The sequence below is a fragment of the Dendrobium catenatum genome, unplaced genomic scaffold (genome assembly GCF_001605985.2).
Source record: "Dendrobium catenatum unplaced genomic scaffold, ASM160598v2 fragScaff_scaffold_800, whole genome shotgun sequence".
Taxonomy (NCBI): domain Eukaryota; kingdom Viridiplantae; phylum Streptophyta; class Magnoliopsida; order Asparagales; family Orchidaceae; genus Dendrobium; species Dendrobium catenatum.
The window spans coordinates 257,130-282,279 of record NW_021319262.1 but is presented as its reverse complement, the minus strand read 5'-3'; the positions used below and the strand labels follow the sequence as shown (position 1 = coordinate 282,279).

Sequence of the window (25,150 nt, the reverse complement as noted above, 5' to 3'; positions counted from 1 at the left end):
AACGTTGTCTTGACGGACTCAACTTCTCACTAAAGAACTCCACGGGCTTGTTGTCTTGCGAGAGGACTGCACCAATTCCTATTGTGGAAGCATCAGTGTCAACCGTAAATGGCTTCTCAAAATTCGGTAATGATAATACAGGAGCGGTGGACAAATAGCTTCAAAACTACTCTGTTGTTCATCTGACCAAGAGAATTGGGTTTGTTTTAAGACATCTGTAATTTGTGCCATAATCATACTGAACCCCTTAATAAATTTGCGGTAGAAATTAGCCAGACCATGGAAATTGCGAATCTCAAACAAAGTTCGGGGTGTTGGACAGTCCACAATAGCCGCCACATTCTTCGGGTCCACCATGATGCCTTCCGAATATATAATAAAACCCAAGAAGGCAACCCGTGAGGTTGCAAATTCACATTTGAGCAAATTCAGAAAGAGTTTATTCTTTCTCAAATCTCAAAGATGATTGTAAGGTGTTCAATATGCTCCTCTAATGAAGAACTAAATACTAGGATATCGTCGAAGTATACCACACAACAACGATTCAGGGCAGGCTTTAGTATTTCATTCATCAAGCGCATGAATGTGGTCGACGCATTGCACAACCCAAATGGCATCACTTTCCATTCGTATAAGCCTTGGCGCGTTTTGAATGCAGTCTTCCATTCATCACCCAGATGGACTCGGATCTGATGGTATCCGCTTCGCAAATCCAGCTTAGAAAACACATGTGCTCCTGATAGCTTGTCTAGCATATCCTCCATCCTCGGCATCGGAAACCTGAATTTAATAGTGATCTTGTTTATTGATCGACTGTCCATACACATCCTCCAGCTGCCGTCTTTTTTTGGTACTAACAAAGCTGGTACGGCACAAGGACTTAAACTCGGTTGAATCAACTGTTTCTCCAACATTTCAGCCACGATTTGTTGCAGAACCTTATGTTCGTTGGGACTCATTTTGTAATGAGGTAGGTTCGGTAATGACGAGCCCAGTAAAAATTCAATCTGATGTTGAATTGCCCTCATAGGTGGAAGTCCGGATGGCAGTTTCGGTGGAGCTATATCAGAAAATTGCTGCAACAACAAATCAATACTTTTAGGAATTTTGACTGGAGGTGGGGATTCGTTTTGCTCTTTAATAACCAAGGCCATGATACAGAAGGACTCCTTCCATTCCTTCAGCAAGTTCTTGCCAGATACAGAATATAGTATGTTTTGAGAGCTGGTAACCTTTGCATCCTGGTCAAGTGCCCAAGGTAGTAACCTTAATCACTTGCCTTTCCACTCAAACGAATAAGTGTTAAATATTGCTCCAACGTCATACTGCCAAGGCCGGCCCAAAATTAAGTGACAGACATCCATATCCACTACGTCACAAAGCACTTCACCTATATAGTGTTTGCCAATGGAAAATGAGACCTTACACATGTCCGTCACTGAGATTTTTGTTCCCTTTTTGACCCAGCTTATTTTATACGGATTTGGACTCTTCACAGTTTTAAGCTACAGTGATTGCACAACTGCACGAGAGACGACATTCTCTGTGCATCCACTATCAATGAGTACATCACAAACCTTTTCCTTGGATAGTGCATTTTGTTTTAAAAAGTGCATTTCTCTAAGTTTTAGCATGTCGTCGAGGAGCTAAGAGGAGTCTCTGCAATACACACAACACAGGTTCACCATCATCATCGGCCACGTCTTCAATCTCCTCTACGACACCCTCTGTAACATTGCCTTCATCTTCTTCCAATTCTCCATCCAATAACTGTAGGTGAGCACGAGTGGGACATTCGTTTGATTTGTGGCCCGGTTGAAAACATCGAAAACATTTTAAAGTAGTTGGTCTAACATAATGATTCTCTTTCACTGGTACCTTGCATCTCATATTTCCCTTGGGCTCAAATGCCTTTGGACCAGGTGCCTGCGGTTGTCCCACTGCCGTTGGATTTGCCACCGGTTTGCTGTAAGTGTTTGAGTTTTGCACAATAACCTTGCTAGTTTCAACAGGTTGTTCCCAGCTCCTCCGAATTTTCCGATTGGCTGAATGCCTCTTTGATTGCAGCTCAATTTTAAGAGCATAATTTACTGCTTGTGATAATGACCAGACCGTGTTTAATTCTAATTTGTCTTGGATGGAATCTCTCAATCCTCCTATATATCGTGCAACCAGTTTGTTCTCCGATTCATTGAGATTATTTCGAGCACTCAACCGATAAAATTATTCAGTATATTCATTCACAGTCCTAGCTCCCTGTGAACAATGTTGATACTGCACATACAACATCTGTTCATAATCAGTTGGTAAAAAGTGGTCTCGGAGTAGTTGTTTCATCCGCAACCAACTCCGCACTGCTCCCCTGCCTTCCCGTCTGCGGGATTGAATGACTTGTTGCCACCAAGCACTAGCGCCCCCTTTCAACCTACAGGCAACATACTTCACCTGCCTCTCCGGATCAATATCCATGTACTCAAAGAAGGTCTCGACTGCCCTCTCCCAATCAAGGTAATCTTCAATATGCAATCTGCCATAAAAAAAAATGAATATCTAATTTCACTCGAAAATCCCCTGGATGTCTATTCCTTCCTGTTTGATGTCGTCTCCGATTTGGTACTAGCTCCTCCTCCGATTCCGATAACTGCACAGAACGACCACCTTCAAGCTCTTCTTCGGAGTCTGTTACTTCCTGTGTCTGAGTGTTCCGATGATGATCTCTATCGACCACGAATCCACGTCTCGCGACCGGCAAGGTAGCCTGACCTTCTGCACGAGCGGCTTGATTCCGATCTAAACGAGCATTGATCATTCTCAGTTCTCGTCGCACTTCCCCAAAGAGCCGATACATATCTGTAGCGAGTTCGTTGGTTTGTTTCACCAAACTGGTGTGCTCCGCCCAAAGGGCTTCTAAGCTGTTTGCATCTCCGACAGCCACCCGGTTACTCCCTTCTGCCATCCTCGCTCTGATACCAAGATGATGCTGATTGCACCTGCAAGGAAGAAACAGAGGAACAAAAAAAAGGAATTTCAATGGAACAGTAGCAACTTCTGTTGAGTATATTTTTTTCTATATGCCTATAGTCATCGACCATGGTATAAAACCAATCTCCCTGCCATACTACAAAAGGGCTGAACTGTAAAAGTGCGGTATAAAGCATAATAACTAACTATGGAAAAGAAAGTAGTGGAGCACATGCTCCCTAACCAACTTAAACAATAAATAGTAATATTAGTAAAAGTCTTAATAATAACTAATACTTCCCTGGGTCAGTGTTACGCATGGATGCACCGCATCAGAAGCAGCATAATATAGGTCTAAAAAGGTTGTTTAATAAATTGATATTTCTTCTAATATTTATTTTGCAAAATTTGATTTTTAATACATTATTCTGATATTTTAAAAAAAATTTACTTGCTTAAATAAACTGAATAAGAAAATCAAAACAGTCAAAACCATCAAAACTTTATAAAATCCTTCATCTCAAAAAACAATTTTGTACATTACATAATTTCAGAATTCGAGTTTTCATCAAAGTATTGTTTCATCAATATTTTATGACTTAAAAAAAAAATCAATATTTTATGACTTTTAAATATCAAAGAACTCCTAATATTTTTTAAAATGACTTTTACTTCAAACAAAATTTACAAGTCAGTTGTATCTTATACAACTTAACGAATGTTCAAACAAAATTTGGAAAGTTTCAGCCGTATATACAATTTGCTGCTTCAAACAAAATTACTGAAAACTGCTTCAAACAAATTAAATTCATATCCATTTGAACTTTCCAGAAATTATAAACGAAACTGCAAACTCTTTGTTGCTTCAGATTGAACAGGATCCGGAAGCGGCGATGTTGTCGACTATAGTCTTGACTTGGGTAAGATATTGCTGCATCGATAGATTCTTCATTTGTATGTGGTGTACTCGTTCTTGAGTTGAATGACTCGAGAGCGGCTAGCGGGCTGAAGTCGGCGTTCAAGAGTCGTCCAGACATCTCTTGCGGAGGTTGCCATGATGACATACGGCAGTATGGAGGGAGAGATAGTCGAGAACAATGCGGAAATCAGGGTGCTGTCGGTGAGCATCCATGTGCCATGAGCAGGGGAGGTTGTGTCGGGCGGTGGCTGGATTGTGCCATTGAGGTGTCCGACGTAGCTGGTGGCATTAAATTGTTGGAGAATTTGAATTCTCCAAATTGTATAGTTGTCTGGGGTAAGCGGGTGGGGAAGAAGAGTCTTGATGTTAGACACAAGAAATTTGAGGGGTGCTGGGATGATGGGTTCATCAGTATTTGCTCCGGCGAGATTGGTGGAGGAGGGTGGGAGAAGAAGAAGATGATTCTTGATCCCTCATTAATGGCTCTGATACCATGAAAGAGCAGCCAAGAAGCTAGAACAGAGAAGAAGTCAGGGAGATAAGACGAGCCGAAGCTGAGACAGAAAAAAAGAAAATATAATTTCTATGCCATGAAAGTAGATTACAGGAGCCTTAATATAGGCGTGAGTGAGTACAATGGTAAATAAGTGTTGGTACAGAATAAGAGTTATAATGTATTCGCTAACACAGATTCACGGCATAATGGAATTATATTGAATTAACCTTTCCAAGTATAACTATAAACTATCTTAACTCAATGATAAAGCTATAAAAAAGAACTCTTTAGCTACACAAGGATTTAAAAACCACTAAGCAACATTTTTAACATCCTACTACTTGAAAAATTGAAATAAATAAAAACTTGCCTTGTTTCGATATACAACTGAAACTAAAGTAGAAATTTTTATTGGGGGAAAAGTCCATTTGCATGCCTCAGATTATGAAATTTATAAGCAATTTATCATTAATCCATAAAATTGTCTACCTCAAAGTTAGTTCACTTCATATCTGCAATGCATATAGATATATTCACGAGAATGCCCAATAAAATCACAAATAAAACCAAACAGTTGCTGGGAGAAGAAGCTCTAGTAATCCCCCCACCAGTCACAGCAGAAATGAAACAAATTTGTGAAGAAAGACATAAAAAATCACAATTCAGTGAAAAAATGACAAAGGGGAATGAAGCTGGGTAGAGTCCAAAGCTGAGAATAGGATGAATACATGGGAATAAAGGATAGGCCCGATGGTAGAATGAAGTGATGTTTTTTTCTTTTAGATCTCTAATGACCTTAAATTAACATAAATATCGACAGATGAATATCAATAGAGTAAATGAAGTTATTCTTTGCAGTAAACTCAAAAGAATCAGAAAAATCTACAATGTATTGGCAATATAAGCTTCAGAAGTAGCCAAGAGTTTGAGGATTCAAACACTTTTCTGGTTATTCATAATAGTAGTGTAATTCATTGGAACATGCATACTCAGACAATGGGCAGACCATCTCAAAAGCTTCCTGCTCTTTACGACAATATTCGAACTCGTTAAGGAGGTAATATAATTAAGCACCCAGCATAAGCATCCATCTACTTGGGGCATGTCTGATGAATGGGTGAATTCACGGACCTTGTCGAGACATTTTTCAGGGTTTGGATCCTACTTCTTTCACTTGATGGAAGCCATGTTCTCAGGTCGGCATTTAAAGGCGATCTGCTTCAACGCCGCAATAAGAACTACTGAAGCAGGAAAAAAATGGAGCAGATCGAGAAAGCTCGGTTTTTTCTCCTCCGGCGAGGTAACAGCAAGAGATTATGAGTTCGGTCCATTGATGCTTTGATGGCCTGCGAATGGCCCCGACTTTAAGGTTTAAATAGACGAGGTCTCCTCCGCTCATTTTCTTCAGAGGTAGGCGTCAGATGAAGCTGGCCGCGAACGACCAGCTTGCCCTCGCGGTTGCATTCTGCGTCAGATGCGAGATAGGAAGTGCCCGGAGATCGAAGATACGAGGCTAGGGTGCAGAGCTGATTCGGTCCAGGGAGGAGGAAGATGCGAGATACTTGACTAAGTCGCTGTACAAATAACAAGCCTACGCGTCGTAGTCGAACACCGCCACCCGCGCTACAGCAGCTTCTGTGGCATCGTCACGAAATGACATCACCCACAATGAGGAGAGATTATTAGGTGCGGAGTGTAGATGGGGAGAACCGTCCGCACACTAGTATAAAATTCAACTGTGTACCATTCGGTACCACTAGGTACCGCTTGGTACCCTGTGTCTGTGCAGACGGTACTCTCCCCGTCTGCACTCCGCAACTAATAATTATTCAAAAAATGAGGGAGATCGGAAATGATCGAGCACTCTCGTAGAATGGGGCATTTACGATATTTTTGCCCTTCAGAACAGGGAAAAGCAGCGACCCGCAGGACGCAATGAAAGGTCGCGGGAATCAGTGATGGCCCAAACCATTATTTATCAGCTTTTTATAAAGCAAAGCAGCAGTGAAGCCGCCCCAAACATATCATTGTATGTGGTCTGTGAATTACTACATTCGTACTTCAAATCTCATGCCAAAAATTATAGGTGAACAGTACAACGTCAATATTGACGTCCGACTATTCACCAACGCCCAAAAAAAGTGATTACTTTCGCACTCTGCTTGGCTTTGCAGGAAGCACGCGAAACAGGTGAGAGATGATTACATTTGCAAAGAAGCTTGCAAAAAAGAAAAATGGAATTCCATTAGAGATGAACTACCGTATTTTGAAGTTTTACGATATTTTAGAGTGGAAAATGAGGTTTAGGGTTGGAGATGCCCTTATTTAATTTTTCAATTCTATAGAAATGTAAAATAAATGCATAAAATCTAATTAAAAAATAAGAATTTCTTGGTTGTTGGAAGATTCTCCGTTGCTTATATGAAACCCTACATAAAATGTCATAAAAATAAAATGACTCTTTTGAAAAAGCTAAGAGACTGCCCATACATTCCCTTTACTCTTTAGAAAAACAAATATATATCACTATTCATAATAGTAAGGCTCAGTCATAGAAAAAAAAAATTTAAAAGTTTTGAAGTCTTGTGGAAAAAAGAAATCATAATTCTCCATAGCCTTCTTCCTCATAGGTATTAACTCTGCATCTTTTAATTTTTTTCTTTTGCAAAGCCGTCTCTATATTTCTACTCTTTCATTCCGTCTCTACACTTTTAATCCCTTTTGCTTACTTTGGGAACCTTTTTGAGTTTGAAGGTTTGTAAATTCTTCATATGTTTTCTTCCCTTAGTTATGTTGGAGTTTCTCTTTTTTCTTCCTGTTCGCAATTTATTGTGTAACAGTACTCTAGATTTGGGCTTTCTTACTGCTTCTTAAAGATTTTTTTTTTTTAAAAAAAAATTATACTAAAAGCTACTTTAAGAAGCATTAAAAAAATCATTCCAAATAAAATCTTGATTTTTGATCAACTTATTTGCTTCCAATGAGATTTGGAGAAGTCATTAGAGCTAATAAGCAGACTTAAAGCTACAATTAAAAATAATAATAACATAAGTTATATATGTTGAAACCGAATGCTTCCAAAATCATCATATTATATACTTCATAATCCATTATCATTGGTAGTTTTCAAAAATAGGGATGACTCTCAAGATAACATTTGAACTAAATATTTTCAAAATTATATTCAGAACCATCCAAGCTCTGATTTCAATAAATTTATTTGTAAATTAAATGTCTCGATAATCCAATTTGACTCCAAGTGAATCCAAATTAAGCATTTGAAAGATATTGAGAGGCTTCATAATATTAATCGAAGATCAAATAGTTTTCAAATTTTGTGTGCTTGATAGTTAAATCAAACAACTTAATGAGACAAATACATCGAGTTGAAGGTCATTCAATTATGAGTTTACTAAAACACTCAAATGCTAACTAAACAATATGTAATCAAGAGGATTAATATACACCGACGAAGTGTTTTGGATTCTGGCTAATGTTATTAATATATCACTCTCAAAGAAGTTATAAATGAAGTTCAAAAGATGATAGAGCTACATAACTCTATTGCATTTTCTCGCAATCACCATTGACTACTATTATTAATAATTATCATCACCATCTCTTGACTTCGATCTTCAAACTATTCTTGTCTGATTGTCAAGATCCAACTCAAATACTCAACGAAGTTCTTATGAGCTAAAAATATTTCAGTATCTATGGCACATTATCCAGGAGAATAACTAATTAATCTTCCTCTCCTTGTTTATATTTTGGTTAATTAGAATTAACCAGAACATATATATGTATTCATACTTGTTGCGGGCTAGAATATACGCGACGATAGAGTTAGAAAATTTTTTGTCTTATCCTTGTACGGATATCTAGCACACAAATATAAGAAAAAAGGAACACCATTATTTTAGTGGAAAACCTTGGAAAAGGAAAAAAAACTTCGGGGTCACGCCCAATTGAAAGGATTCACTAGTGTTTACTTTGATTACAAGTAGCTGCTTTGTCCCTGAAATTGAGGGCGATCATATTACAATAATCAACTCCCATGTTGAAAGTTAGTTACAAACGGAGATCGAAAATCCGTCGATATTTGGTGGTCGGGTGGAAATCATACTTTTATTGATAGTTGGGTAGAAATCCGGCGTCAATCGTCCGGCGTCGATCGGCTCTCGGGAAGAACTCCGGCATCAGTAGATTGTCGGGGAAAACTCTGGTGTCAATTGGAAGTCAGGCAGAACTCCGGTGTCTGTTGGCTGACAGGTGGAAGTCTGGCGGTCGTCGAGGAGTCTGGTGGCAATAGAACTCTCTTCCATCTCTTATTGCTTCCTTGTTTCATTCTCTTCTCTTATTTATATATTGTTTTGTTCTTTAATTATTATCATAAAATTTTCTACTATAATTTAGGTGCTTGGTTTATGCTTATTTAGAATAAGATCATATCAATTTTAGTATTGTTGCGGGCTAGAATGTACATGTCGATAGAGTTAAAATATTGCGTCTTAGCGTTATACGTATATCCATCACACACACAGAGAACACAAGATATTTTTATGTAAAAAACCCTGGCAAGGGAAAAACCATGGGGCATGGCCCAATTAAAAATGATTATACTAGAATTTGAGTACATTACAGCAGGATGACTCGTCCTTGAGGGCAATCAGATTTACAAATACCAACCGTATGGTTGAAATCTAACTATAAATGAGAATGAAGGTCTGGCGTCACTAAGTAATTCGGGTGGTGGTCCGGCGAAAGTCTACAAATGTCAATCATTTGGTTAAAATCTAGTGACAAATAGGGATGAAAGTACATTGTCACTTGATGGACTAACAGAAGTCTAGTGCTACTTGAAAATTTGGGCGTTAGTTGGTAGCTTAGCATTAATTTGGCAGAATTTTAGCATTGGGCAATTGTCCAGTGGAAGTCAGGTATCATATGGTGGTTCGGTGGAACTACGAGCGTCAAGTGATGGTCTGGCACAACTCTGGGCATCAAGTGGTGGGCCATTAGAACAATGGGCATCAGGTGGTGGTGTGGCGGAACTCTGGGCCTCAGGTTATGGTCCGGCAGAAGTCCAGGCCTCAGGTGGTAATCTGGCAGAACTTCGGGCCTTAAGTGGTGGTCCGGCGGATGTTCGGGCCTTAGGCGGTGGTTCGGTAGAACTTCAGTATCGAGCGGTGGTCCAGTAGAAGTCAAGGCCTTAAGTGGTGGTTCGATGGAGCCCAGGGCCTCAAGTGGTAGTCTATCGGAGCCCAGGGCCTCAGGTGGTGGTTCAGCGGAGCTCAAAGCCTCAGGTGGTGGTCTGGTGGATCTTATGGCCTCTAGTGGTGGTCCGATGGAGCTCAGGGTCTCAGGTGGTTATCCAGCGGAAATCAAGGCCTCATGTGGTGGTTTGGCTGAGCGCAGGGCCTTAGGTAGTGGTTTGGTTGAGCCTAGGGCCTCAGGTGGTGGTCCAGCGGAGCTCAAAAGCCTCAGGTGGCGGTCCAACGAAGCCCAGGGCCTCAGGTGGTGGTTGGGCAGAGCTCAAGGCCTCAGGTGGTGGCTCGGTGAAACTAAGGGCCTCAGGTCGTGTCCCGGCGGAGCTCAGGGCCTCACGTGGTGGTCCAGCGGAGCCCAGGGCCTCATGTGGTGGTTCGACGGAGCTCAGAGCCTCAGGTGGTGGTTCAACGGAGCCCAGAGACTTAGGGTTCAGCTTGCCTGCCAAATCAGGAGCTCGACCTCGAGCTTAAGTCAAGCTCAAAAGGTGTGCTCGAGCTTGACTCGTACAATAAAAGCAACCTCCAGCTAGTCAACTCATGAGCTCGTCACAAAAGAACTAGCCACCGCCGATGCGATCACAACCAGAGAAGAAGAAGGCATTTCTTTTTATCCTTTTTCTTGTGGAGCGTCAGACGCCATCACATTTGAAAGCGTATGTTGCATTTTTTTTTTCCTGGTGGAGAAACGACTTGAACTAGTTAATTTGAGTAATAAATTACAACAGTTTTTTTTCCCTTGGTAACATATCGCAATGTTTTATATATTTTTTATAAACGCTGCCAGAGTTCTAGTATTTAGTATTGCTGCAGCAAAGGCTGCAGGTTTAGTAATCTATTTGTTTTTTAACATTTAAATAATGAAAATAGTAATTATTTAATTTTAAAAAAAACATAATAATCCGATGAGCCAGCTCGTGAGTCAAGTCTCATCAAACTCGAATTTGAGCTCATTTAACAGATGAGGTCGAGCTCGAGCTCGTGCAACTCGATATACTCGACTTGCGAGCTCGTTATCGAGTCGAGTTTGAGCCCGCTCAGCTCACTTACACCCTTAATCAAAAGTGACACTCTTATCTAATATAGCTGACATTTAAAACACTCAAGCACAACTCGTATCAATTCCTAGCTCAAATCCGATTGTTTCATCATTCAAGTGATATAATGATGCAGAATCAAATAGACTTGGGATCAATTTTATCTCTTTGAGACACTCAATTTGACCAAAAAAACATAACCATTTCAGATTTGAATATTATTTCATCCTCCAATTAATATATCAAGTTCTTAATAGAGTTTTAAATAATTGATCTGAACTTATTTGAGCTAAAATTGGATTATTATTTCTTTATATCGTTGGATTTATTCTTTGAAAATGTTAAATTAGACTATAAATTTAAGTAAAATATTCATTGGGCCACAAAATTCTGAAAATTTTCAATAAAAAAATTACATCAAAATTGATGTTTGATATAAGGGAATTTTTAGCTGACGTATCATGATTAATTTATAGTACATGATCTATATATTATTTGCCCTAAAATAATTAAGAAGATTCCTGATTATACTTACAACAGTGTTCCACTGCAGCACATGATAATGCAGAATTGAATATGATTATTAAATGCCAGCTTGGAGAATTGTCGGTTGAGGGGACCGATAAATATGAAAAATTATTAGGTGCGGAGTGACCACCGACAGAACAAATATGAGTACTTAGCGGTACCCAGTGGTATCCAACGGTACCGAGTGTCGGTACCTAGCGTAGAATAAAGCTTGTGCGGACGGTTCTCCCCATCCGCACTCCGTACCTAATAATCTCTCCGATAACTATAGCGCAAAATGTGATGAACCCTCGAGACAAAAAAATAAATAATAATCCGCCATTAGATTCGATCAACATCATTTTTTAACTATGTATTATTTAAATTTTAATAATGTAATTAAATATCGAAAAAATAAATTTCAGAATAAGTAAAACCTTCCATCAAAAGGGCGATCAATGCTGACACAGACTTCATTTGGGACGACTTCTTTATTGTTTATTAAAATATAATTTTAGTTAAAAAATTTTAATTTTTTACTAAAAATGTGCTTTAAAAAGCAATAAAAAAGTCTTCTCAAATGATGCCTCATACTAATAGGCGAATTATTTAAAAAGAATTACTATTATAAGTTACACGTTAAACGATCGTCTTGTTCCAATAAATTTTGAAAAATAATTTAAAAATAAAATAGGTAGAAAACATATTAAAAAAATAATTTAAATTTATTTTAAAAATAAAAATAGTCAAAAAAAGAGTTAATTTAAAATATAATTTATATATTTTAATATAAGTCAATAATTTAAATATATATTTTTAAATAAAAATATAGGGTTATAATATTTACTTTCAAAGCCCGTGTTTAAGAAAAAACTTTGAATCGTTATTTTTTTTGAACCGCTCTAATTTTCGATATAATGATTATCCATTAAAAAATGCCTATTCAAATTTTAATAATATCAAAATAAACAAAAAAGTTCATTTTTATCAATATTTGATAAAAAATATATTTATTTAAACTATTGACTACTATTAAAATAAAGAAATTATAGTTTATATTAACTTCATTTTTTGTCTCTATTTTATTTTTAAATATTTTTAAATATGTTCATTTAATATATATTTATACTTATTTTTTTAATTAATTTTCATATTTTACTGTAGCAAGCTGCCCGTTTAACGCACAACTTACAATAGTAATTTGTTTAATAAGTTGTCTGTCAGCTCGACAACTACTACATGACTCAACAAGTTTGAGTTAACAATAATCGCATGTTTGATAGGCGACTTTGCCTATTTTTAAATTTATTTTTTTCAATACCTAATTACATTATTAAAGTCTTAATAATACCTAGTTGGCTAGTTTAAACATTTTTTCCTTTTGCTTTAAAGGTAATTATTTTTAAATTATTTGCTCCAAAATCATTTATTTTAATTTTAAATTTTGTTAAATTCAAGTAATTATTTTACTTATTTATTGATAAAGTAAAAATAATTAATTATGACTTTTAAATCTTAATAATATAAGTTGAATTTATTTTATCTAATTCATGATAAATTATGAAAAATATTTTTTTTTAAATAAAAAAAAATTTATATAACACCATTTAGAGTTTATACAGATTATAGTTATATATAAATTTAAGCAAAAAAATTATAATTATTATATATTTATTTTTAAATTAAAATAAAATAATCTTTTCACTTATTAAATTTAATTAAATTTATTTTTTAACAAAATAAAAAATTTTTAAATAATTTTAGTATTAATTCCTTAATTATTTATTAAACATATATTAAGTGACACAGAAATTGTAATTAATTAAAAATATGATATATTGATATGTAAATCACGGTCTGTCGATTCTTTGATGATTAGGAGTGTCATTTTTCTTAAAAATATAAATTAAAATGGGAGCTTTTAATAAATGCCATCCCAAAACTCAAATTAGAGGATGCATATAATAAATTTTTAGATATATTTTCTTTAAGAAATACAATAACAACATATTTTAATTATTTTTATATTAGAAACATAAAAAAATTAATTTTTTCAATAAATTATTGTAAAATTGCTCATAATTTACAAGATAACGGGTTATGTGTAATCATCAAATTTTTATCTATTTTACAAAGTTACTGATTCTCATGTTTTTGAACACATTATCGCTATATTTGAGGCTTACGAGGAAATTTAATAAAATAAAGAATTGCATTAGAATTGTTTAAATTTAATATTTATAAATAATGTTAAAAAATGAAAAGTAATTTTATTTATAGATTAAATAATTTGTATGTATTGAAAAAAAAATCAATTAGTTTTATCCTCCAACCTCATCACATCTTATCCTGCCACCAAGCAGATAAATTAATTTCGCAGATGCTGCGGCTCTGCTGCTCATAAATTCCCCTCACCATTTCTTTAATCAGACCAGTAACTGTAAGTGGCATAAATCGCCATTAAAGAACGCGCAGTCCGCCAAACAACCTGCTTTGAGCTTTCCATTTCTCTAGCATTTTGATTTTGGATTTTCTTCTTGGCGAGAAAGGAAAAAAGATCTGCATCCTTCTTGAGGAAGATTCTAACGGTTTGGCTCTTTCCACTTTGGCGGCCATCGACGTCGCGCAGTCTTCCGCTGTCGGTTGCAACTCGAAAATGCTTCAAGCTGATACTGCTTGGTTTTCCTCCTGCCAATGTGTTGTTTGGAGAGGAAACGTGGTCGGGAATCGTGCGATGAAGATGCGGGCGGAGACGATATCGATTGTGGATTTTGGAGGATTGGAGACGGGCGGACGCTGATAACGAAGGCGTTCGAATAGGATGGCGATCTATAGGATCGAGCACTTGAATCGTCCGGCGGTACGCTTCCTTCTTTTACGTTCCCTGCCCGGAGTCTGGGCTCACTGGAGCGTTATCTCACCAGCTACATGACCTTTTCTCGCCAAGGCGCGGTCATCAGGGCCACAACAGGTAATGGATTCTGAAACGGCGATGTATCGTGCTCAAGGTCTAACAGAAAATACCGGTGTTGCTATCCATTCGGCGGTTGCGCTGGAAGATTTTTTTTTTTAGTTCGTAAGTGGGCATCATAGCATTTTCCTCTATTTGGTTGCATGTAGATAGAGGGTCGGCATACCACGGCGGTTTGACTTATCACACTCAATATATCTCTACTGTGCTGTTCAGCAACAATTAGGATTTAGTAAATGCGGTAAATCAAGATTTAGTGAAACTTGAGAGGATTAACATCTGAAAATTCTTTGGCATGATAACATTTATATCTTGCTAAATTCTTGTTTTGAAATTTAACATTTAATAAGGGATAATTTTTTTAATCCGTTAAATTCTGTCATGATGGGATTTAATCAATACTGGATTTGAAATTAGATTTATCAGAATAGTAGGATTTAAAACTATTTTTTAAAGGATTTAAGTTAATTTTTGCTTGAATGCTGTCTAAAATAGGATGTCAAACAGCCCATATATCTCTCTTGTTGCACGATAATATCTGTTATATGACACACGTCTGAAGATTTATTCCCCAGATTTTGCATTAGCAGATTTGTTGGATGTGATTAAACTTTAATCTTATATTTAAAACTCTAAAATTATTTTAAAAATCTTTAAAAAAATTATGTTTTTATTTTCACGGATAAAATTGTAAAAAGTTAAAATACTTATTTTTAAAAATCTAACCAAAACATATCATTTGCAAAGTTTATTAATAGATTGGAAGAAATAAAAAATCGTTATGAATCTGAGTCTAAATTTTGCCGGTAGAAGCTTTTAGGAGTTTTCTCATGTGTTCTTTGACCTTCGCATTTATGGTACTTTTGGTGTAGGATGCAGAGAGCTGGCCTTTGATTGATCCTTTGCCATCTTATGGGAGAGGCCGCGAGAAACCGGGTGGGAGATATATGAGTCTGATTCATGGCGACGGGCTTAATGATGTTATTATAACAGGTTGGTTTATCTGCACTGCTTACATACACAGACTTCGAAGTGTCAAGTGTTTATGGTTTTTAATTTTTTTTATTTTTTCCCAAAAAAAAAAAAATTTATTGTTTTTAGGGTTGAAGAAGTATTACCGAACATTTTTTATGGTTTGCATTGGTTTTTTTTTTTCGGGGTCTATTCATATTATATATACTTTACTCTGGTTGCTTGGTTGGATTTTTTTTTATTATTTATTTTATATTTGTATGGCGGCAATTGTATTTTATCCAGGTTGCATTGCATAAGGCAAGTAAGGGTTGGAACTATTCCCAAACCCAACATTGAAAAGAGGCTAATATCTCCCCTGAGTGCAGTTGCCCCTGCCCCTTGGAGAACCCTCTAAAGCTCAAGTTAATAATTAAGTTCTGATGGATTGTCCCCACTGAATACCTACATTGCCATAACTCAAGCTTGCATGTAAAGGGTTTTCCAACTGTCCAAGCTTTAGGATATTTGAAGTTGAGTTCATTTAGAGGGTCATCATGGTTGTCTTTGGCTCTTTGCGAAATTGGTGTTGGTTAGAGCTCAATTGGTTGTTTACCTTGAACTAATATTAGGTGCCCCAACTCGTGTGGCCTATCTAGTGTTGATAAAAATACTGAAACTCATAAGCTCGCTTGATTTTATTTTTGAGCTAGAGTACTTGGCTTGAAATATATTTTGAGTTTTTAATTATTTGCTCGACAGTCAATTCAGTTCAATTCAACTCAGTTTGAACTTATTGGTATTGTATATTTGATATAATACTAGTAGAAAGTAATTGTTGTTCCATTTAGTTAGTGTTTTGTAAGAGATGGTAGAGATGCTGGGTTTGATCCTTCCCTTCAACCTTATACTTATTGTAATTTCGAAGTAAACTTGAAATCAATTTTTAGTCAAGTCAGAAATTGAGTCATTTTCAGTCGAGCCAACTCGGCTCTAAATAAATCCTTTTCAAATTCAGTGGAGTTGAACTCGATAATTTTTAATTTAAGTCAAGCAATGTTCGCTTGAACTTGAACTTGAATTTAACTTAATGGTCTATTTGTGGGGGTTGTAGTACTTTGTAAAAGTAGATATATAACTATTGTGGAAAAAAAACAACTTTTTGAAATTTGTTGTGGTTATTAAAGTTTTTCTTCCTTTTGAAAAAGTCGGATACAAGTATATGATACTCTAGCAGATCTGGTTATAAAAAGCTAGTTCAAACGACATGAATTCTTGAAAAGCACAAGAAAACAATAGCCTAACAATAGTGTAGCAGGGATTTGAAAAGCAAAGTAGTAAAAATTTGTCTCAAATGTAACTAAAGTTTATCAGTACTGAACTTAAGCACTAGAGACTATAATTAAGGGTGTTTTCGTTATCTCCTTACTATAAGAGTTAACCTTCTCTTGCACTAAGAATTAACCTTGCTTATAAAAAGAAGGATCCTCAAATCAATTTGAACTAGTTGGTTTGTATAGGGTTAAGTTTAACTCTTTTTATATGGACTTCTTCGATAATGTGTATGTAGGGGTGTAAGTGAGCCAAACAAACTCACGAGCTGACTCAAACTCTGCTCACTAATGAGCATGAGATTTAGGCTTGTCGAGCCACAAGCTTAGTTTGTAGCTTGTTATTAATCAAGCTTTATCTCGAGTTTAGTATAACTCAACTTGTTTGCTCATCAAGCTACTTGAATCTAACATCTATTCCTCGACCTTGTTGACTGTGCTCCCATTTCCCACGGTCCTAATTGTGAATCTCATCTCACTATTTTGTGCCTCCTTTAAAGAAATGAAAAGTGAAAACCCTAAGTTTCAATTTCAAGTTATTGCTCTTGCCTTCTCCATTGAGCTCCTGAATCTTGATGGATGCCCCCTCAAGGCATTCTTTAGCGAGCTTCTGCTTTTGCCTTATACATTGAGCTCCATTGCTGCCCCCATCAATCCATTCTCCAGCTTGTCCCATCATTAACTATGGCTCGAGCTACTAGCTCAAGCTCGAACATGTTGTTTTTCTACCGAGGCGAGCTTGCGCTTCCCATTTGAGCTCAAGCTCAAGCCTGTCATTGGACTTATGAGTCATGTTTGAGTTAGCCTTGGTTAATTCATTTACACCCCTAATGTCTTTATAGGCTTTATTTGGTCTCATATGGTGAACCTTTTAAATCAAAGGATGATCTGCGCACGCAGACGACACTGCGATGGTAAGATTTTGGTTCCTTCAAGTTTTAGTTTTTTTTTTTGTTTTTAAATATTAAAATACTTTCTAAAATTACATTAATAAGTTTTTTGTTAAAAATTGTATAGCCAGTGGGAGCCAATGCCCACATGCCCCCATCGTGGCTCTGGATTTATTATTATGTGCGGAGTCCGGATGTGTCCGGAGACCAATAAAAATGCATCACGTCATCCCAAAAATGTACCGTGCTCGGTACCAAGCATAACCGGACGGGAGAACCTTTCGGTGCCCGCACAGAATAATTTCTTGTGGCTCTGCCACTGCTTCTACTGCATGCGGGTTTTGGGATGTGAACAGAATCCCGTTTGATTTTCAAATAAACTCAGGACAAGTCTAAAAGCACCAACCCTAAAGCAAGAAAAAAAAAACTGCATTCATGTTCTGTTCAGAAAAGAAAAAAAGCTGCATGTTAGTTTAGTACCCGCACTTCTAGCCACCCCCTTATTATTATTATTTTTAATTAATGATGCCAAAGAACCGCCATATCACCTATCATTCACACAAGATGTTAAGTCCCTGTAGTCAAACATATTCTGCTAATATCACGTTTCAATTCTTGATAAAAATGTCCCTATAAAATGTTGAATCATTCCCAACATTATCATCAGCAGCTTTGTCCAATTATTTGGGATCGACCCCTTTAAAGACGAAATTCTTTTGGCATGGCGTTCAAATTTGATTGAGCTTCATTCCAGAAGTGAGTTTCAGTGAAGTTTATTTGTTTTAAGTGAATTCATTTCTTTGCAAACTTAGGTATAATGTATATTTGGACTATGGTTAATGTCATTTTTACGTTTTATTCCAATAAAATTTATATTATTATTATTATGAGAAAATGATCTATTGACTCTTTATGAAAGATCAAAATGATCCCTAACCATATTAAAGGACCATTTTGGTCACTTAAGTTTTTAAAAATGAATCAAAATAGTTCATTGGTGGGACTATTTGACTCCTCTTTAAAGAGTTGAGGGATCAAAATGGTCCTTTTAATATAGTTCAAGACTATTTTGATCATTCAAGAAGAGTCAAGAGATCATTTTGATCATTTTCTCTTTTTATTATTATCATGAACAAAAACAAAGTTCGGGCTCATCTTCTATTTTTCTATTTCTTAATCCAAAAAGAGAAAATAAAGAGGCTTTATGAAAGCAAGTTTAAAAATCATGAATGCATAAACACTTACATAACAACCCCTAAATTTAAATATAAATAAATTAAAAAAAAAACCTTAGAATGATTACATCACCAACTCATGCATGATAACGTCTCATACTTTTTTTTTTTCAAATAAATTTATTTTTGAATTTGCTTACTGACATCTTTCATTCAATTTCTGTCGGACTTCTGCAATAGGGGACAATGGGACAATAGATGGACAAGGTGTTGTATGGTGGAATATGTGGAGACAAAGAACACTGCCCTTCACAAGACCTCATCTATTAGAATTAATGCATACTACGGAGATCATTATCTCTAATGTGGTCTTTCAGGATTCACCATTTTGGAACATTCACCCTGTTTACTGCAGGTAGGAAAAACCAGCTGCATGATTTCTTTATAGTCCTTAAATCTTCATTTTAAAACTATTTTCTTTGCTATAATTTTTAGTATGCTTTCTCAAAAGCAAATTTTCTTTTGTAAACTTTAAGAAAAACAGGGAGAGAGTTGCACTTTTTTTTCATCCAAATAAATGCTATAATTTTTTTGGCTGACCTTTCTACCTAAAAAACAATAAAAAGGCTGTCCAAAGAAAGCCACAAGACTCGATAAGTAATATATCTGAAGCATAGTAAATAGAAAGAATTTAGCCATTTTAAAATGGCGGCCTTCCGATAACCCGGTTAGAATAGTAGAGGTATTCGATTTGACTTATGTTAAGAAAGTAGAGGTAGACCTTAAAAGGGTTGGTTAGAAAATATTAGAAATGATCTTACTTTATTAGATTTAAACGAGAATTTGACTTTTAAGAGGACACAATGGTGAAAAATGATTCATGTAGTCGAACCCACGTAGTGCGATAAAGGCTTGATGTTGTTGTTGTAGTAGTATTCAACTAGGTATTTTGAGAATCCCCTATGGTTTTTTATTTCATTATGCGCATTTAGTGAAAGATGATCCACTTTCTTGGAATCAGTTTAGGTCTTCAGGTACTAAATATGCTTTTTTTCTCTTTGGGAAATAGTTGAATGCAAACTAGCTTTAGATAACCATCTGATAAATAACTGTTAATGTTAGCAATTTGGGTTGCATCACCAAGCATGACAACTGGTTGCAGCAGTTCACTCTCTTGTTATCATGATATTCTTTCCATTCTTCTTTAACATTGATGCTAAGAAAACATATATGAATTTTCAAGTCAATAGCATCTGATAATGTTCTTCATTAATGCAGCAATGTGGTAATAAATAATGTAACCATATTGGCTCCACGTGACTCTCCTAACACTGATGGTATTGATCCCGGTATTATTCTTGAGCCATTATCTTGAAAAATTATTCTGTGTGGATCCCGGACGGCGTCCGGAGATCAACAAGAACGCGCCACGTCACTTTTTGCTCTGTGCCGGGTGATATGGCTCGTTCTGATTAGTCTCCAGACCGTACGGTGTCTGCACAAAATAATTTCTCTATTAATTGAGATCTGTTCCCAGCGATATATATGCTTATTCTTATATGTAAACTACATAAAATGCAGATTCCAGCTCCAATGTGTGCATTGAAGACAACTACATCTCAACAGGAGATGATCTCGTATCAGTAAAGAGCGGATGGGACGAATATGGAATTGCCTATGGCCGGCCTAGCTCCGGCATCACCATTCGACGGCTCACAGGCTCTTCACCATTTGCCGGAGTCGCCGTGGGAAGCGAAACATCCGGCGGCATCGAGGACGTCATTGTCGAGCACGTAAACCTCAGCAACACCGGCTTTGGAATCCACATAAAGACTAACGAGGGAAGAGGAGGCTACATCAGAAACATAACAGTTACAGATGTTAACATGAACGTCGTCCGGATCGGAATTAAAATTGCAGGCAATGTAGGAGACCATCCTGATCAGAAATTCGATCCAAAGGCTGTTCCAGTGGTTGATGGATTGACAGTGAAGGACGTTTGGGGAAACAATGTGCAGCTTCCAGGCTTAATTCAGGGCCTCAAGAACTCGCCATTTACTCGGATTTGTCTCTCCAATATCAAATTTGAAGTTGTTCGGGTGCAAGAAGTGCCATGGAAGTGTGCGGATGTAACTGGTTCTGCTTCGGAAGTGGAGCCTTCACCGTGTACTGAGCTTGCTACTCCTTATGGGCCTAACTTATGTGCAAATGCTATATGATGTAAGGTTCCTTATGTTGATGAAATTGCTACGTTAGAGCTGAGGAAGAGGAGTCGTTGTTGGGAATTGTAGTGAGAAGTTTCCAACGTCCATTTATTTCGTTTCCTGTGTTGAGAGCCTGCGACTTACTAATTGTAACTTCTGCTTTCAATTTTAAAGCTTCATTTCTTGGAAAAACTCGAACAGTCTTTTTTATATTCTTCATGCTCTGCTTTTGATGAGTTGTAAGCTGCAGGCAAATTGGGGCTATTGATGAAGGAGCCAGATGAATTTACGTGTACAAGTTCAAATCTATAAAAAAACTTGAAGATTTCCAACAAGCCAAGGGACTAAGGTTTGGTTTGGGGCGATTATCTTAGGCTTCCTTTGGGACCGCTTTCTTGGAGCAGTTTTCTAGTATAAAATATTTTAGTTTAAAATTTTGTGTATTAAATAATTGCTTTAGAAAATAATTAAAAAGCCATAGGTTTTGTTTGGGACAGATTTCTTACTGTTTTTTAAAGTTATTTTTTAGTTTAAAAATTAGAGCTTCATTTGGGAAGATTTTCTTACTGCTTCTTTAAACTATTTAGTATAAAAATTTTAATTTTTATATTAAAAAATTATTTTAAGAAGAAGTAAAAAAGATGTCCCAAACGAAACTTTAATAATTTTTAAAATAGCTTTTTTTAAAATAGTTTTTAAGTATAGATTTTCATTTTAACAAATTTTTTAAGTATAAAATAGTTTTAGAAAGGAGTAAAAAAATCTTCCCCAATAAAGCCTAAGTGAAGGATCTGATGGAGATTTACGATAATCTAAGTAGAGAAGCAAAGGGCACGGAAATGATTTCGTAAAGAGTGGGATTATGAATTTGCTCTTGGCCAAACACTTGCCCGGACGCGATAGTGAGGCTTTGAGATAAATACAAAGAGAAAATTAGACAAGGCTTCAAGTTTTTATTTATTTACTTTTAATCTTGTATTTTCCTAGTAATTTTATTAATCATTTTTGAATAAAACATCTAATTTTGAAATTTCTCTCTAAATTTAATTTTTTAAAGAAGCATTTGGGGAAATTAAATTAAATTATTTTCAAATGACAACAGAATTTGTAAAATCTAATAATTATAATGTGATTATTGAGAAACCATATATCTTTATAATATATTTATAATAACAATGAGATAATAATCAAATGTGTTCAAGTGACGTGGAATGAAGACAATGTTGCTGTAAGTGTGGATGTCTAAAAGTAGTTTTTTTATAAAAAAAATTTAAATAAAAAAATTTTGTACTAAAAAAGTTGCTTTATAAAGCAAAAAAAAAGTCCCAAACAAAATCATAATTGTGCATTTTTTGTATAGTGAGTGTATAGTGATATACTCATTGTATAATCTAATAAAATGAAGTACACAAAGAGTAGATAACAGTGAGCAATTATGTAAAATACAACCCATTTTAATTTAGTCTAATAGTTGAGAATATCGGCTCTCATTATAAGATCATAAGTTCGAAGTCGTGTATGCACGGGTGTGCAAGTGAATTTAAGGCTAAGCTTGTTGTCTTAGGATTCGTTTGGGACAGCTTTTTTATTATTTTTTAAAATAATTTTTTAGTAAGAAAATTAAAATTTTTATATTAGGAAATTGCTTTAAAAAGCATAAAGAAAGTCATCCCCAACGAAGCCTTAGACTTCATTTGGGATAATTTTTTATTACATTCTAAAAAAAATTTATTAATTTTTTTAATACTAAAAAATTATTATAGAAAATAGCCAAAAAAATCCCAAACAAAGCCTTCAAAAAAAAAAAAAAAAAAACGTGAAAAATCATGTCGGTTCCCGGACTCACCTAGCGGATCCGCTCGTTGAAGTCCTAATGTGTCGCCTCGACGGACTAGCCAGCCAACCAAGAAGGTTATGTCTGTGGGTTCTCTCACAAATCTCTGCAAATTTGAAGCCCTGCGTTTCTTCCGTCCAGAAACCATTGAGAAGACCGTTCGAAGCAAGAAGACTGTACAAAATATCGTTCTTTCCAACATTGAGATAAGCTGTCTGATCAAAAGAGGATATCTTGATTCTGCTCGCCATATATTTGATGGAATGCCCGACCGAACAGTGGTGTCATGGAACGCAATCATCTCAGGCTTCTCCAAATGGGGCAGATTCGAAGAATCTCTCTCCATGGTTTCTTGCATGCACAGGAGCGAAACAAGGCTCAACGAAACGACCTTCTCTTCCGCCCTCAGTTCCTGTGCCCGCTCCGGTTCTTTTGGGCCAGGAAAGCAGCTGCATTGCCTTGTCTTCAAGTCTGGATCTGAAGATTTCAAGCTTGTTGGCAGTGCTCTGCTCAATCTATATACGTCCAGTTTTGAAATCAACGATGCCTTGCTGCTTTTCGAGTCGCTCTGTTGTAGGAATTCACTGCTTTGGGGTTTGATGCTTGTGGGTTTTGTCAAATGCGACATGATGGAGGACGCCCTTGAATTGTTTCACAGAATGCCGAGCAGAGATGTTGTTTCTTGGACAGCTTTAATATCTGGCTATTCTGGGAGCTTCTCTGCTGTGGACCTTGGCAAGGCTTTGGAACTGTTTGTTTTTCTTGTAAGAAGCCGTGAGGCGATCCCTAATGAGTTCACTTACGATACCATTTTGAGAGTTTGTACAAAGCTGGAATCATTAGATTTCGGGACGATGGTTCATGCTTGTCTACTTAGGTGTGGCTTTGAATCAGACTCACCTATCGGAGGAGCGCTAATAGAATTTTACTGCCACTGTGATGCAGTGGAGGATGCTCATCAGGTTTTTGAGGAAATGTCGAGCCCATGCTCAACAATTTCAAAAGCAATTATTGCTGGCCTTTTATCTGCGGGTAGGATCGTCGACGCTGAGATTGTTTTCGGCCGAATGCTGAACCCCTGCCCTTTCTCATACAATCAAATGATCAAGGCTTATGCACAGGTGGGAAGAATGGCCGATGCCAAAAGCTTGTTTGACAAAATGCCTTGCAAGAATATTGTATCCCTGAACACCATGATCACTGTGTACCACAAGGCCGGTGAGTTCGAGCAATCTCTGAGAATATTTGATAGTATAAAAGAAGAGAACAACACAGTAACATGGAATTCAATGATATCTGGTTTTGTTCAGAATGAAGAACCAGTGGAGGCCCTTAAGCTATATACACTGATGCAGTATGTGCCAATAACGAGTAGCCGTTCAACATTCTCGGCATTGCTCCGAGCCTGCGCCTCCATTGGAACTCTCAAGCAAGGAATGATGCTTCATGCTCAGTTGTGCAAGTCTCCATTTGGTTCCAATGTTTATTGTGGAACTTCCCTTGTTGATATGTATGCTAAGTGTGGCAACATTGTTGATGCTAAGGTCTCTTTTCTTGAGATTGTTTCACCAAATGTCGCCTCTTGGACTGCACTTATCAATGGTCTTGCGCAGCATGGATCAGGAACTGAAGCCGTGCTAGAGTTTGGGAGGATGGTCAAGCAAGGCATTGAGCCAAATGTAGTAACCTTTGTCGGGCTTATAATGGCTTGTTGTCGTGAAGGCATGGTCGATGAAGGCATGAAATTTTTTCGATCCATGGAGAAGTGCTATGGATTGGCGCCCACTGTGGAGCATTACGCTTGTGTCGTCGATCTCCTTTGTCGTTCCGGACGTATAAGAGAAGCAGAGGATATCATCCTTGATATGCCAATTGAAGCTGATGGTGTAATCTGGGGATCTTTGCTGAATGCATGTTGGTTCTTCATGGACTTGGAGGTGGGAGAAAGGGTTGCTTGGAGATTGCTTTGCTTGAACTCAAAGCACATATCTACTCATGTAGTAATGTCTAATATCTATGCAAAGTTGGGAAGGTGGGAGGAGGTTATGAAGGTCAGGAAGAGGTTGAGAGGGTTGGATGTGAAGAAGGATCCTGGTTGCAGCTGGATTGAGGTGAAGGACACTGTGCATGTTTTTTGTGTGGAGGATAATAGCCATCCAGAGAGAGATGGTATCTATTCTATTTTGGAAGATTTAGCTTCCAATTTCAACTTTTATTCTGATCATTGTGAACACTATTGTTATCAGAAGTTCAATAATTTAATACCTTCAATCCCTCTTCATTTGTCGTGATATCAATTATTTTTCTTTTCTAGTAGAATATATCGAAAAGTGGTCTCTGAAATTCTTTGTTTCCCTAATGTTGTTTTTCTTTGCTTTTGTAGATAACAAAAGATTTTTTTCAACCTTAGATTGGACCAAGTAGATTTATAAGACTGAAGAGAAAGATATAGTATACCCCCATATCTCATATCTGTAACATCAAACTTGGTATACATAGAACTTTTTTTTTTTATAATTTTAATGTTTCCAATGAAGAAGTGCATCTTTGCGGTCACTGGACTCCGTCCGGAGGCGAATCAGGACACGCCACCTCACTTTTTAGCTG

General features: G+C 36.7%; 3 protein-coding genes across 3 annotated transcripts; 2 read left to right on the top strand and 1 right to left on the bottom strand.

Moving 5' to 3' along the window:
* Positions 1–449: 449 nt before the first annotated feature.
* Positions 450–4,093, bottom strand: LOC114580129. The gene is made up of 6 exons (XM_028696657.1): positions 4,028–4,093; positions 3,076–3,134; positions 2,643–2,990; positions 2,285–2,527; positions 1,678–2,209; positions 450–1,241 (listed from the first exon to the last, which is right to left on the bottom strand). Exons 1-6 carry the CDS (start codon positions 4,091–4,093, stop codon positions 450–452), a joined length of 2,040 nt encoding a protein of 679 aa, XP_028552490.1.
* A 5,510-nt stretch (positions 4,094–9,603) lies between these two features.
* Positions 9,604–20,921, top strand: LOC110113378 (probable polygalacturonase). The gene is given in 7 exon segments (XM_028696656.1): positions 9,604–9,893; positions 13,702–14,099; positions 14,102–14,158; positions 15,038–15,151; positions 18,746–18,920; positions 19,784–19,854; positions 20,087–20,921. Coding segments are annotated over 7 exon segments (1,743 nt in total). The 3' UTR covers positions 20,725–20,921.
* A 1,702-nt stretch (positions 20,922–22,623) lies between these two features.
* LOC110113369 (putative pentatricopeptide repeat-containing protein At5g59200, chloroplastic) lies at positions 22,624–24,834 on the top strand. The gene has a single exon (XM_020845918.1). It carries the CDS (start codon positions 22,624–22,626, stop codon positions 24,832–24,834), a length of 2,211 nt encoding a protein of 736 aa, XP_020701577.1.
* The last annotated feature ends 316 nt before the right edge of the window (positions 24,835–25,150 follow it).

Coding starts and splice junctions, on each gene's coding strand:
- LOC114580129 (XM_028696657.1), bottom strand. CDS start 4,093: ATGGATGCTCACCGACAGCACCCTGATTTCCGCATTGTTCTCGACTAT. Junction 2,991..3,075: donor ACCATGGTCGATGACTATAG/GCATATAGAAAA, acceptor TCTTCCTTGCAG/GTGCAATCAGCATCATCTTG. Junction 2,210..2,284: donor ACTGATTATGAACAGATGTT/GTATGTGCAGTA, acceptor TTATCGGTTGAG/TGCTCGAAATAATCTCAATG.
- LOC110113369 (XM_020845918.1), top strand. CDS start 22,624: ATGTCTGTGGGTTCTCTCACAAATCTCTGCAAATTTGAAGCCCTGCGT.